General features: G+C 30.9%; 1 protein-coding gene across 7 annotated transcripts; it reads right to left on the bottom strand.

The window, feature by feature from the left end:
- Nucleotides 1-5236: 5236 nt before the first annotated feature.
- Nucleotides 5237-13706, bottom strand: LOC137829992 (DEAD-box ATP-dependent RNA helicase 16-like). 7 transcript variants are annotated; one of them, XM_068637052.1, is made up of 16 exons: nt 13610-13706; nt 12373-12693; nt 12131-12289; nt 11950-12039; nt 11670-11798; nt 11333-11433; nt 10587-10701; nt 10023-10154; nt 8055-8120; nt 7682-7855; nt 7392-7487; nt 7086-7223; nt 6225-6307; nt 6089-6126; nt 5759-5961; nt 5237-5511 (listed from the first exon to the last, which is right to left on the bottom strand). In XM_068637052.1, exons 2-16 carry the CDS (start codon nt 12541-12543, stop codon nt 5416-5418), a joined length of 1791 nt encoding a protein of 596 aa, XP_068493153.1. In that variant the 5' UTR covers nt 12544-12693; nt 13610-13706; the 3' UTR covers nt 5237-5415. The 7 variants fall into 7 exon arrangements, with proteins under 7 accessions (XP_068493153.1, XP_068493150.1, XP_068493154.1 ...); XM_068637049.1 differs by having other exon boundaries at nt 12373-12657; nt 13610-13697; XM_068637053.1 differs by having other exon boundaries at nt 12373-12634; nt 13610-13697.
- Between the last annotated feature and the right edge of the window lie 2020 nt (nt 13707-15726).

The raw sequence follows: 15726 nt of genomic DNA, 5'->3' as shown, positions 1-15726 counted from the left end.
AAAATAATTAAAAAAACTTTAAATTTAAAATCATAAAAGACACTTCTTTACAATGAATAAGAAGCATTATTTTCAAATACAAAAACATACTTCTTACAGTCACGTTGAATGTTACTTGGCTTGTTAAGTTAACTAATAATATGATGTTGCAATCATGTGTAAACTTTTTTATAAATTATTCTTTTGTTCCTAATTTTTTTAAAATTCAAATTTGCTCTATAATTTTTTTATCCCTCTTACTGTCTTATTAATACTTGGACAGATGCTGATAAAAAAAACTTGGACTGATATAAATTCCTAAAATATTTTGTTTAGTCTATCTATTAAATATTATTTTTAATTTTTCAACGAAATAGTCATATGATTAAAAAATTTCAATTTAAAAACATTATTTGTAATTATGAGGAACAGCGCATTTTTATTATATATAGATAACAACTAAACAAAATAATAAGAAAAGATAAAAAAACTATAATTTTTAAAAGATTTCTAAAATATTTTGTTTAGTCTATCCTATTAAATATTATTTTTAATTCTTCAATGGAATAAACCGAATAGTCATATGATTCAAAATTCTCAATTCAAAAACATTATTTGTAACTATTAGGAATATATATAATATTTAAATACATATCTATTTAAATTCATATTTTTTAAATAAAATAAAAACTAAATAATAAGAAGAAATAATAACTAAATCGAATAATAAGAAGAGATAAAAATTATAATTTTTAAGATATTTTTAAAATATTTTGTTTAGTCTATCCTCTTAAATATTATTTTTAATTCTTCAACGGAATAGTCATATGATTAAAAATTCTCAATTCAAAAACATTATTTGTATCTATCAGGAACAACGCATTTTTATCATATATATATATATATATATATATATATATATATATATATATATATATATATATATATATATATATATATATATATATAAATACATATCTATTTAAATTCATATTTTTTTAGAGAGGTGAATAAATGGAAAAAAAACTTGCTTACATGTAAGAACTATTTCACGTTTAAACTTTAATATTGATAACTTTTTTTACGAAATGAGAGTATATATTAATTTTAAATATAAAAAAGAAAATCAATTTTTAATTAATTATAAAAATAATTAGTTATTTAGTAAATACTTAAAAAATAGGAAATGATTGAAATATTTAAAATAAAAATTGATAAAAATAAAATGAAAACAAATTTGTAGATAATCTCTTTTATATATAAGTATACATTATACTACACTACAAAATCTTTAAAATCTAAAACTATTAGACAAATATTTATGACAATAAATAACGTAAAAACAAGTCAAAAATATTGCTTATGAATATTTTTAATTCTCTATATTTTTAACCCATCATAATCACACTTTTAAAACAAATGATAATCCCTCTCTTTCAATCTTGATATCAAGGATTTTTAGGCCCATTTATTTCATAAAAATAGTGTAAACACATGATAACAAGTTTAATGTGATGGAAAGGGAAATCAAAATGTCAATTTATTTGTTGTAGTTTTACATTCCTAAAATTTTGTTGTGTTTAACATTAAAAACTTTTTGAGATGTCCTAAAAAAAAGTGTGTCAAATAAATTAAAAGTGATAATTTAATATATATATATATATATATATATATATATTATGGTTAAACATTAATTAATTAATCATGTGCTATATAAGTATGAGTTGTCTCTAGAATTGTTTAGAGGTTATTATACAAGGTAATATAAACAAACAATAGAGTCGAACTTATTTTAGACTATATAACTAGAATAGAAAATAAATATATAGTAATAGGTTAAGATAAATATTTCAGAAGTTAGATTATAATAAGGATTTGAATATTTAATTGTAAGTTGAATTTAAACTATACTTAAAACATGGAAAGAAATTTCATTTTTATTATAGCATTTAAAGCTCTCCATTATTCTTCTTTCATTCTTCTTTTTCCATCATTTTCTTTCTTTCACATAAAACAAACTTAAGTATTTTCACCCTCCCTTGGTTGATTTAAGGCTAAAAGTCAATAAAGTCAACATTTAGAACATTAATCTTAAGTGTTGTTTTCAGTAAGTTTTTATCCTTTTTATTTTGTCCTATTGGTGACTGCATGCATGTTAGAATTTTTGGGAATATGACAATTTCTAAGTTTGAACTAAATTTAATGGTGATTATTGGTTTAAGTTAGGGTTTTGAACTGTGTCAAGGAGTTTCTTAGGGTGTTGCACATTCTTCACACCAAAGTTGTAATTCTTTATATTGCAAGGAGGATTAAGATGAATGAAATTAGGCTTTAGTTTTTAGTTTCAATTTTGTTTTTATGATAAAAAAAAATTGGATAAAATTAAGATTATTGAACATGCAAACTTCAGGATTACATTGTTTGTTTTTTAGAAAATATGTGAAAGCTTGGAGAATAAAACTATATATTTTAAAATGAAGATGTGATCATATTTGTGATCCTTCTTTTGTTTATAGTACAGTTGGTGTTTTGTAAACCACAAGGACCAATTTTCTATTTTTTTGGGTTACCTGAGTCTATTGATTTGAGTTACCTGAGTCTATTTTATTAGGCTTACCTTGACTTAATTATAAAAAAAATATTTTTTAAGGACTATCTGTACATTATGCGATTTTAAATAAGATAAATTATTCATCCATAATTGTAAACTCTAAACTTTTATATTAATTGATCCTGCCGGTTGACTTAACGCAAGAGCGTTGTCTCGTCACGATCTTCCTCACCAGCTTGACACCATGTGCCCTCCAAGTCCGATCCACAGATAGCCTCTCTGAGAACCTGAAAAACACACAGTGGCGCCTCTGCGGCCGGTGGCGCTCCGACGCTCAAGTCAGATCACAGAATCACTAGAAAAACAATGTGTATAAAAACAGCGTGTAAAAAACTATCTCTCTGAATCTCACTCTGATTCTCTTTTATGCCTCCCTCTGTACCTGCGCCTAACAGAATTCTGTTATGCCTCTCTGGCATGTGTCAGAACCCTGTTGTGCTTTTCTGTGGCAACGTACCTCCAGAATCAGTAGAACGCGGGTGTCTGCGCGTGTCTGCGATTGTCTGTACCTTTGGCGGCACGGAGTGCACCTTTGTCTGGACCGCGTCCCTCTCAAATGATGACACGTGGAGGCATGCAACTAACCACACACGTGTCATTACTTGAAGGCTCTAGCGCTTCTCACTGCGTGTCTAAGTTATCCCCTGGCGGAGTAACTTAGCGCATTCCCTTCATCTGGGTAAATCGCATACTCTCAGGAGAACGCCAGGTGTGGCTGGTCTAAGCACACTCACCAGGCATTGCTCTCTGTGCAAACGATTCCCCCTTCGCGATGTCATGCACGTAATGGGTTGAGGGAGTCACCAATCACTGATCGGTTTACTAGCCCCCCTTAGGCCACTCTCATGCACGATTCTCTGAGACATGTTCATGCGAGGTCCGTGCGTAACGCTCTTGCTGGGAACCTCAGCCCCAGCTTAACTGCGTGTAACACGAGCCCCCGATGACCATGCATCCGATGACTGATCGGTGCTCTCTTGCTTCTCGTGTTCTGCCCCCAGGTGTTCATCTGGGAACTGATCTGTCGATGACCGCTTGGTTACTGGCCACCGATCACCGTTCTGGGTGATCTGTCCCCTGACTTCTCTGCCAACTGGTCTGTCGATGGCCACTTGACTACTGACCATCGATCACCTCTTTGGATGATCTGCTCCCTGATCTCTCTGTCACCCGGTCCACGTGTCACCCTACGAGTGGTCCACGTGATTGTCTTTTGCTGACGTCATCAACCACCGATGACCGACCGGATCATTAATTGTAAAAAATCAATTTTTATTTTTTAAAAATGTTTAAATAATCTAAATGAATCATAATCTCACATTTTAAAATAATCTATGTTGTATCTCATACTTTCATACCTTCCTTAGAGTCACATATCTCTCTTTCATTCACAACATCTTTATTATTTTTCAACCATGACATTTGAGAGAACAGTTTCATCATTTAACATGTTTTAATTTACTCCATAAGGTAAATTCACATTTACATGAATGCTTAGGTCTCTTGTAATTAGAAGTTTTTTCCCAAACATCGCATAAATTCTATCAAGAAAATAACTATTGTTGCACTTGCAATGGTTTCATGAAGTGGACTATAATTATAAATTGTGAATCTTCAAAACCAAAAGTTTCTTTTACAATGTGAAGATATTATTTTTTAATTTTGTATTCTATTTCTGCACATCGTTAATTTTTTTTTAGGTTTTGTGGCTTTTGAATTATACAATAAATGAATAAAAACACGGTCACCACCAATAAAAATATCATAAAATTTACTTCAATCATCAACGTTCAACACAAACAACCACCACCACTTGGAAAAGAAGGAGAACACACCACACTCTTCATCATACTCAAAAGGGTATTATTAAAATTAAAAAAAAATATGGAGATGTTGGAAGTAGGTATGGAGTTTTGAATTAGAAGTTTTATTTAAGGTACTTAAATATCCATTGAAATTTTCTTGTGTCGTTGTCCACCTCATCTAATTTAACTACTAATTATTATTAGTGGAAGTGATGTATATCATTATATGACATGAATTATATGAATCAAATTTTTTTACACCAGCTTTTAACCTTCCTAATAATTAAACTCATAACACGCTATCCATTATATAAATTTAAAGATAAAATGATATTTTAAACATTCATACCCCAAAAGTACAACCATACTCATTATTAACTAAATAAAAAATAATATTCCTTTCATAACAGTTTAAGAATCTTTTAAAAAGTAAAAGTCTACCAACGACTAATAAGTAAAAAAGAACATTATCATCTAATAAAAAATCATTATTCATAAAGTTTTTATTTTAATAATACCATCAATGAAGATAAACTGTTTTATATTAAAAAAAACTTAATTGTAAAAGTTTCTTAGAACATATATTACAATTATTAAAGCACCTTTTTCAATGATTTATTCCTGTAATATATTTTCTTTTTTATCCTTGAGGAAATTCAAGTCATTGAATAAAATTATTTTGTTCTCATATTTTATTTTAATCATTGCAAAATACTCTCTTTTTTGTTTTCATCTTTTAATATATATAGATATCCACTTTTAGTTCATGTCCTTTTTTCCAAAGAGACTAACTCAATCAATAAAATACTATTGGGACTTACAAAAACAAGAGACAAGAGACTTTGAAGGAATGCGAAATGATAATTTCAATAAGCCAAATTTGATTTTGTAATGAAAAATACTAACTTTAGGGGGAATAATAATTCTAATACTTTTACTATTTTTGAGTTAGGATATTTGGAACTAAATTACAAGAAAATTGAGCCTGTTATAAGGCTTTGTGGGAAAAGGGTAAATCAATTAAATACCCTTATTCTTTTTGCGTTTATGTCTATCACTGCTATTGTTGCCATCGCTTCCACCAGTCTTCCTAACTTTGTGCAGTCTTTTTGATGCCTGAACAAAATGTATAAAAGTCAGAATACAGAATAATCTAAAAGAAAGTAACAACTAACGACATATTCAGCATTATCTTTAGATCAGTGCAACATTTAATTTATATTTTATATGCATCCACAAGTGTTTTTGTCCATCTTTTGTTTCCCTCCTCTCCAAAAGTCGCCTTTTCTCTTACCCTTCCCCGTTAACGATTCAAAATTGGCATAAAAGTAAGGTAAAATTGATGATAAAAGGTTAATCATACCAAAGCCTTCAAAGGGTCTCCATCTTTTTTTAATTTTCTCTTGGGTCCTTTGCGGCGATTATTATTATTTCCCATTGCATCCCTTGCAAGTTTAACCATTTCCCTTGCCTCTTTCGTTGGTTTGTCTAATAGGTAGTCAGGCACATCACGTAGGTGCGGAGGTGGGGCATTCTTGCTCAAAATTTTGTCATGCTTCAGTAGATCTGCTCAAATATGATTTTGATCCTTTAAATTCAACTTCAATATTAACAGCAACAAAGCCTTATCCAATCAGCAAGCACAATAAATGTCAATGACATATTTAACAATAATATCTACCAATTACATTACCTAGGTCTCTTGGATTAGTCTCAAAATGGGCTTTCAACCTTCAAAAAAACACAGGTATGCAGCAATAATTAGAACGGGAATAAAATTAAGATCATAGATAAAGATCTCAATAATACACCAAATACACAGTACTCACTTTTCAGAGTTCAAAATTTCATTCCTCAAATCTTGGGCTCGTGACTCTCGGACGGCAATTCTAGTTACACTCTTGGCAACATCCTGCAAGAGAAAGTCAATCATAGTATATCAACTTAACATCAGGTAAAAAAAAAGGTGCAAAGCAATATATATTCCATACGCCATTCATTCAAAACATACACGAGAGTATGTGCATCATGCAGGTCCATTACTCTCAATTATAACTAAGACATGAATAACAAGATAATCCCAAAACAAATGTCTGACGTTTTGGTGGTCAAAAACTTTTAAAATATTGACAAACATAAGATAAATGTTTGATCAAGCAGAATTTTACGTTAACAACCTAATACAGAAGGAAAAAGTATACAAGTCAAGCAAAAGAGCTCTCTTGGGTTTGATGGATCAACAGAATCCTATGTTAGCTTTCCATCTATAATAATGAACAATGACAAATATCCCATTGTGTATACAATTTTTTTTTTCAAAATTACCCTTAAGGGATGACTCTTTTTTTCTCACACGAAAGCTCCCACTAACAACAAAATTGTCTCCAATCAAATTAATTTGTTAACTTTCAGTAATCTATAAAACAGTCTGGGATATTATTCAAAAACAAAACTCAATATTTCAACTGCTACCCACAAACAAATCACTCACCCACGCATGTATGTCTATTCATTTTAGTTGTTACCCACAAGCAAATCAACCACCAATGCATCCCTATTTATAATATAAAAAAAAATTAATATAAACATTAAAATTTTAACTCAATAAAATAAGATAACATGATGAAAGTACATGCACACAAGCACGTTTATGTTTCCGCTAATCAAGAGTAAAGGAAATAATAAATCACCTCTGTCCTATACCGTAAAGATTCAACAGCATTCTTGGTGAGGAGGGGAAACTCAGCAATAGAACTTGTGCCTTTGTTTTCATCATCCCCAACAAAAGATCTTATTTCTTCTAAAGTATACATCTCATCTGGAGAAACCTGAGATAAAACAAAGCAATATCTAATGACACTATTATGCAGATTGGTGCCATTTAGGATCTCCACGGAATACCCAATGGACAGGAGAGAGAGAAATGCAACTAAGAATACATTGTTAGAATTTAGGTAATAGAAAAAAAGTGGATTCGTTTTGTCCCAGAGACTCACCAGAGAGACAGAAGCACCAGAATTGTACGCTCTACCTGTACGTCCAATTCGATGTACATATCCCTCAACACTATGAGGCATTTCAAAGTTTATAACCTGTTCATTAACAAGAGAAAGCATTACTAATGGATTTTAGAGAACAAAGCTTTGTCACCATGAAACAAGGATATAAACTAGAAGATGCAATTTACCAATTAACATAGTACACAACACTTACTAACAATAGGATATGCAGAACAATTTCAAACAAGTCAACATTACACCAGAGATACTAGAGAGAACTTGCATACCGTGAATACATTTTTAAAGTCAATTCCCCTTACAACTCCGAATTCAGAATCTAATTTAGCACGTTTTCTAGACTTCCGTGATACAGCATTACTTTCCTTAGACAGTTCATCTTTTTCCTTTGACTGACTAAGATCTGTTGCAATTAGATAATCAAACAGGCCCGCATTGAATTCCTGATAAAAAAATAGGTTTGTCAAAATTGAGTGAGAAAATAAAGATCCAAAATCGTAATGAATTGATAATAAAGTAACTTTTCAAAGAAAACATAAACTCCTCAAGCTTGGCAGGAAAATTCTGTAGCACCAGGTTAAGTAGAAAACTCTTAACAGCTGTTGCACCAAATAAAAGAAGGAATTGAATAACATTGCCTACCTCCAGAATATGGAGACGGGAATTCTGAGGCAACTCAGGATTTAAAACAGCAGATCTGATCCCAAACTACAAGGAAAAAAGGGAAATGTGAGAGAGCAAGGAATAATGACAACAAAATAATCACATTGCAACTACAAATGTTTTAAACACAAAGTTGATTCAAAACTTAATCCAAACTTTTCAAAAAGATATATTGAAAGGGGGAAGGGAGAATTCAAAGCACATACGTATTTATTAAATAATCATCATCCATTAAATTGGTACAGTATGAAAATCGACACAAATAAAAATAGGAATTTCACATGTTTAACTTGGGGAACTATCTATTAAAAAAAGCAAAGAAAAAGGAGGGAGCTTCTTTTTACAGGAATAAGGAGACATGGAGGACAAATACACACATCCAATCAGTGGTAGCAATGTACTTGGAGGAGAAAGTGAGGAAGCAATCAACTTTGAGTTTGCATCTTCTTTCATCACATTTTCCTTCACTTTCTTACATTTCAACCTCAAATTGTTTGCATCCACAAAAAGTAAAGGTTAACAATTGTTGTTTTGAGTTGAAACTGGGAGAAATACACACTCCAAAGAACTCGCCTATATGAAATTCTTTGAGATAAACCTACAACTCATTTGTTTTTTGGGAATTCGTTTTTATGGCATGAATGGGTAACAAGTGTGGTATTATTGAGTAGTACAAAGTTAAATCCTAGGCTTTATATGGGTTCCTTTAAAACACCAGGCATATACATTGGAGGTTTGGTAAATCTATATTACCCCTTATTATGGGTTTTGGAATAGATTTCAGCCATCTCGAAATTAATTTGTTGATGCTCAGATTCAGAGGAAATTACTCCAGTAGCTCCTCCTAAATGCACTGATAGAGACTAGACTAGTCCTTCATAGCAGCTAAACTACTCAGCAACTTTAATGAGTATGTCAAGCTAAAGAATTCTATTAAAAATGTTTATTAATTTTTATGCTGATTTCCATATTTTAATAAATCTTTCATTTAATTTCCTCTTATATAATGAGATTCTATATTTCAAAACAGTAGTGGTGACGACTATGTGTACAACTTAAGCAAGTATTGACTTGAATGATGAAAGACTTGAGATAGAATAGTCTTGATAGATTGGTAATTTTACTTCTCATGGTATATTTGATTGTGTTTTCATTATGGGTCATTGTTTACTGTAACAAAGAGAAATGCATGCTAAGAGCTAAATGTGCTTTGTTCTATTGATAAAGTTTGTGATAATGAAGAGACTAGTTCCCATAATATACACTATGGTATGCCATTTTCCACAAGAGATAATGTGACCTATTAGATATCAAATGAGACTTGGGCCCTAATGAGTGATAACCATGATATATGACACAGTGGGTTGGTATTGTTTCCTCATTTACCAGTGTAGTTATTCACAATGAGTTTTATAGAAAAATGCTAACCTTAGTTTTGAGTTATATTTATATTTTTTAATGAGTTCTCAGGAGGAAGCATTGGCTTTATATGAAGATTTATCTTGTATCTGATATTTCTTTCTTCTTTTGTTACCATAAATTCATATTTGAATTTGAACACTCATGCAATGTTTGTTTATCCGTTCTGACTACTTTGTTTACTAAACTCTTAATAAGACTCCATGACTCACATTTCCTTTCTCCTTTTCCTCATATTCTCATATTGCCAAGTAGATTGTTCTTGGGCTTGGCAGGTTTGTCCAGGAGTTCTCTCATAAAAAAATATGCACTCTATCAAGAAACTATCCAAAAAGAAGAAGCTTAAGCTATAAAATGAAGGACCATGAATGGTTTTACTTCTACCACAAAACTTTAGGCAAGAGTCCTATGGGCTTGATGTGATGACAATGCATCAGTCCACAAGAAATGTCATACATATTAACATGTACCTCAAATTGAACACCAATCAAGTGAATGTCTATGAATAGTTATACATCAAACACATACCTTTTCCAAGAATAGTTTCAATCTGAAACTCATGTCTATGGTATTAGTGAATATCAGAACTTTCTTTTGGACCAACCCCAACTTCAACACAGCAAGGATGTAAAGTAACTTATCACTGGCAGAACATGAAATCTGACACAAATATTTAATGAAAACAGTTAAAACCTTATCAATTCCATAGGAAAATCAGAAAGAACAGCCATAAATGAAAAAAAAAAATATTATACAAGTTGATTGCTTTCAAACATGCTCTAGGAAGAAACATAACATCAGACATTAAATTCATAAAACAACCTTGAAATATTCTTAGGATCACTGGATCAAATGACATTTTTATTTTTGTAGTGTTAAAATCTTTCTCACTCCAAATCAAAATTTTCCTTGCTATAATGGTTCGTTTCCTTCTAATAGCAATGAAGAAGAGAGATCCCAAACAGAGACAAACCAGTAAACCCCCATACTCTATAGAAAGAAATTAGGAAATATTTTCGAAGACAAAACAAAAAATTAACTAATATGCAATTAAGTTCATAATGGCAAAAAAGACCGGTAGAAATATATTACCCAGAACTGCTGAACATTTTTAGGAATGATCTCTTCCTTGTTATTTCCCACTTCAGGCAAAGTCAAAATAAATGGGTTGTGCAGAATCAACTTCTTTAGTTTGTCAACATCTGCACTGCAGCAGACAGTACATTAAAATTAAAAGGCAATAGATGCCCTAAAATAATGTCATGAAATGATCAATGAGAATACACAGGAAAACACTTTCCCAGTGAAACTTCACAAAAATAATATTTTATTTAATGTGTAACTAACATACAATATGATCTACAAATGTGCAAGAAAAATCACCATGATTGCTCTTAGTTTCATATGATGAAGATACAACAAACAGGCACATCCTTACATAGGGGACAAAAATGAAGTTGATCACACTAGTGCAAGCTACACTCACACTATAAAATAAATTTTTACTAGCTAATTTTATCCCTAATATATGAATATGTGCAAAAAATTCAGATTAATCCAAATTTATTTCATATCTCATTTATACACAGAAAATAATGTAATAAGTATTTTAATATATATATATATATATGAATCTAAAGAACTCATATCGTTGTGCAAATATTGTTGGTGTAAAAGTAAGTGTAACTCATGGGTGTGAACTAATATGATGATATAATTCAATGACAGGTCAATGAAAATCGCATTTTATGTAAAGCTATTGATAGTGTGAAGGTGAGTGAAACTGACAGGAAACGTGACAAATATCATAAGTGGAAGAAACATCATAAATAACACACCTTGATGTTGCAGACATAAGAAGACACTGGCAACTTCTGGGAACATGAGGTGTAAAAGCTTTTATATCCTTTTCATACCCATATGACAGTAGAAGATCTGCCTGAAAACATTATTTTGAACATTGATCATGTCACAAAATACTAACCAAAGATTGTTCATCAACTACTTGAGTTGTTATTAATAGCTTAGACCATAAACCAAAGCATGAAAACTACACACATTTGCAAATGCTATGTGAATATAATTCATATTTAAAAAAATGCTAGTTGTTTCATAAATAGACAACAGCCAATAAACAAAGATTCTAAATAAACTATTCACTGCATCTGGTTTCACCTCATCAAGAACAAGAGTTTCAAGTGATTCGCTAATGGATTCCGCCTTAAGTATGCCACCGGACAAACACTTCGCTACACAAGTAGGAGTGGAGATCAAAATATCAGGAGGTCCAGCCAATGCTGCCCGCTGCAAACCCAATTCAAAGACAATTACAACAAAGAACATTTTAAACAAATCGTAAACATAAATAGAATATCCACACGTGTAGCAGATAAAAAAAAACTAACTTCCTCCCTAATCAATAACAACAAATAAAATTCTAGAAGACATAACCAACCAAGTCATTGGCTAGCATGTTGCTATTCAGCTGCACAACTTTTAGTTTAACTTTGCATAACTCAACCAGCGACAACACTTCCGCATACACCTGAATTTATGGATGGAAAGAAATAACACGAAATTAAGTTATACAATTCTTTTAAAAAAAGGATGACAAAAATCGAAACAAGTTAACACACCTGTTGACTGAGTTCGCGAGTAGGGACAAGAACAAAAGCATTGGGCGCCAACTTCTTCCGATCAGCCCTAACGGTAAAAAGTTTCTGAAGCAACGGGAGAAGATATGCTAAGGTCTTTCCGGAACCTGTTTTGGCGCGTGCAACCACGTCCTTGCCTTCCTGGAAACAGAGAGTGAACAAGTTTAGGTTGAAGTGAAGTTGAATGGTGAATAGCGAAAGGTGAAGTTTGAAAAAAGTATAACCAGAATGAGTGGAATGGCGACGCCCTGAATTGGAGTGGGTTTCGCAATCCCTTTCTTGTGTAAGGCGCGAAGGAGACGAGCGTCCACGCCGAGCTCTTCGAAGCTTTGGTCCTCTGCTTCTTTTATCTCTTCTTCTTCGCCAATGCTTTCTTTCAACTTGGTTTCCGCCATCACGAGTCGGCTACCTTTGGAAGTTTGAATGTAGCAATGGTTCAGAATACGATGCCAATCTTTAAATGCCGGTGGTTTGAGTTTAGCACACCTACAACTGCCTTTTGTTAAGGTCTTCACAACCAAGACACGCTTTCTTCAATGCATTTACTATAATGTATTGAAACAATATCACTATTTAAGCATGCCCACCTTAAATAAACAATTTTTATGAGTTTATTTAATGATGATAAATTTATCTCTTATTTAAATTCTTATTATAGCCATTTTATTGTGATTTACAAGCATGGAGAGGAAATAGCTTGGGTAAAAAAAAGTACGTATGCAAAATATGGTGGATTAGTGGAAGGTTGAAAGTGGAGGAATATTAAATACAATTCTTTTAGTGGAGGGATATTTAGAAAAATCAATGAAAAGAAGAGAAAACAGTTTATTTCAATAGTTTAATTGTTAGTTCTTATTAGACTTAATTTGATAGATGTTATATTGCAAACTCATATTTTCGATCTACAAATTTGTATTTATCTTAAAATTTAAAAAAGGATTTCATGAAATTACACACTCATGTTTTTAACCATTACAACAAGTGTAACCTTAATCTTTTGTTTAGAACAGGAAATACACATAGGATTGCCCTTTTGATCATTTAAACAGAAAAAAATAGACATGAAGATTGGGGAAAGCCACTCCATCAACGCCACTATTTAGTAATAATCAGAGAAAACATAAATAAGTTGAAAATAAAAAAGAACAACACATCCAATCCAACGCAGAACATCGAAAGAGAAAGTGAGGTATGCGAAGCGAAAGCAGAATCCGAAAGCGAAAACTAACCTAGCAATGCTGTGAGGGAGGGCGATTGCGACGGCGGCGAAACTAGCCAAACGCTAACCTAGGGATGCTGTGATGGAGTGCGATTGCGACGGCGGCGAAACTGGCCAAACGCTAACCTAGGAATGCTGTGATGGAGTGCGATTGCGACGGCGGCGAAACTGGCCAAACGCTAACCTAGGAATGCTGTGATGGAGTGCGATTGCGACGGCGGCGAAACTGGCCAAACGCTAACCTAGGAATGCTGTGATGGAGTGCGATTGCGACTGCGGCGAAACTGGCCAAACGCGAAGTTGAGGGGTTTTAGATCAGGGTTTAGAGTTAAATTTGTGAATTTTTTATTTGCGTTTAAATAATGCGAGTTCGCAGAAAAAAAATTCTCGGGTCGGGTCAACATAACTAAACTCGGATCAGTCTTCACTTTTGTGGTATATGGGTCGGGTTCGTTCAGATTTCCTTCTTTAGGTACCAACTATTAAATATTTCTATATTATAAATTTTAGATTTAAATGTTTTTCTTTCTGAAATATAAAATTCCATTCTTTAAAAGAATTACCTTATTTTGTCTCAAAAATTTTATTTTTATTTTTTGCATTTCATATAAAGCCTTTTACATAACTCTTTTTAGCTTCTATAACATATAAACCCTGTATATTTTTAGTTCTTATCTAATATTCAAAAATAATTTTAAATAAAAAATATTATAAATAATTAGTAGAAACATGTTTGTCCACGTTTATCTGTATTCACTTTTTCTTACGACAAAAAAAAAAATCTTATAATAATTATTAAAATAAAAAAGTAGTAAAATTAAGAAAAAATGTTCATAAAATATAACTACAAAATAAAAAGTTTTTTCATTATGTGTATTAATAAATGAGTTATATTGATAAGAATAAAATAAAATAAAATTATACGATAGAATGAAAGATCCTCTTTATTAATAGTTATGGTAGATTAAATAATAAATATATTTAAAAAAAAATTGGAGACCATCCCTACATCCATTCTTACTTATTCCCCTCCTACTCTAATTTTTAAATGCATTTTGACATTATTAATTATTAAATTAAGATTTAAATGTTTTTAATATCTAAATTTAGAGAATTTTGTATTTAGTTGTTAATAAATTTTTTATTTACTTTTAATTTTGGACATCTTCATAGATTTTGTGTTTGTTTTAGGAAACAGCTTTTGTATATATGTCATATGATTATTATTACATTTACTTTTCAAAGAGATTCGGAAAATATTTTTAGATGAAATATTTATTTTTTATTATACAGTAAGATATAATGTCAGTAAAGGATTAATATAATGGGAGGGGTCAAATAAAAATATCAAATATTTTTAAAACAAAAATTAAATGTAAAACCTTTTAAACTTTCATAAATGTATTTTCAAAAACAAATGAAAATGACTACTCTTACTATCAACTTAATTAGATTTTCTCTCTCTCTCTCTTTTTCTTTTGTTCTATTTCTTTATTTTTCTTTAAACAATAATCATGATTATTTGATAATAAAATTTCTTTTCTGCTACATTTTAAGTATATTAAACATTAAATTTAACTAGAAACAAAATAAAGCATGTATGCTTCACATCCATTGATAACATAATTTATCCTCAATTTTCATTATTTACTTTTTAAAATATACAGATTTTGAAATTTTTAAATACATTAAAAATATTTTTAAAATATCAAAAAATTAGTATATTTTAAAGATAAATTAAAAAGATAACACAAAAACCTTAGTAGAGAATATGTACTCGGTGCTATAAATTGAGTCCGTAATTGTTTCTTAATTAGGAAAAGGAGAGTACCATATAATGTATGATATTTGTACTAACGACTTAAGCTTTGCAAAATCCTTCAAATTTAGGTTTGATTTATATGAAATCAAACTTAAAGTTAGTTTGTTTAATTTATCTATTGCTTACATATTTTATTTTAATGAAAACAGTTAAAATCTTATCAATTCCATAAGAAAATCAGAAAGAACAGCCATAAATGAAAAAAAAATATTATACAAGTTGATTGCTTTCAAACATGCTCTAGGAAGAAACATAACATCAGGCATTAAATTCATAAAACAATCTTTCCAAATCAAAATTTTCCTTGCTATAATGGTTCATTTCCTTCAAATAGTTATGAAGAGAGATCCCAAACAGAGAAAACCAGTCAACTCCCCTTCTCTATAGAAAGAAATTATGAAATATTTTTCGAAAACAAAACGAAAAATTAACTAAACTGCAATTAAGTTCATAATGGCAAAAAAGACAAGTAGAATATATTACCCGAAACTGCTGAACATTTTTAGGAATGATCTCTTCCTTGTTATTTTCCACTTC

The sequence above is a fragment of the Phaseolus vulgaris genome, chromosome 7 (assembly GCF_000499845.2).
Source record: "Phaseolus vulgaris cultivar G19833 chromosome 7, P. vulgaris v2.0, whole genome shotgun sequence".
Classification (NCBI taxonomy): Eukaryota; Viridiplantae; Streptophyta; class Magnoliopsida; order Fabales; family Fabaceae; genus Phaseolus; species Phaseolus vulgaris.
This window is presented reverse-complemented; position numbering and strand designations above follow the sequence as displayed.

Excerpts from the sequence above, each read along its gene's own strand:
- LOC137829992 (XM_068637052.1), bottom strand. The coding sequence starts at position 12,543 with ATGGCGGAAACCAAGTTGAAAGAAAGCATTGGCGAAGAAGAAGAGATA. Across the intron at positions 12,040-12,130 it reads CTCGCGAACTCAGTCAACAG|GTGTATGCGGAAGTGTTGTC; the intron begins GTGTGTTAACTT and ends CCATAAATTCAG. Across the intron at positions 10,155-10,586 it reads AAAATGTTCAGCAGTTCTGG|ATTTCATGTTCTGCCAGTGA; the intron begins GTAATATATTTC and ends TATTTGTGTCAG.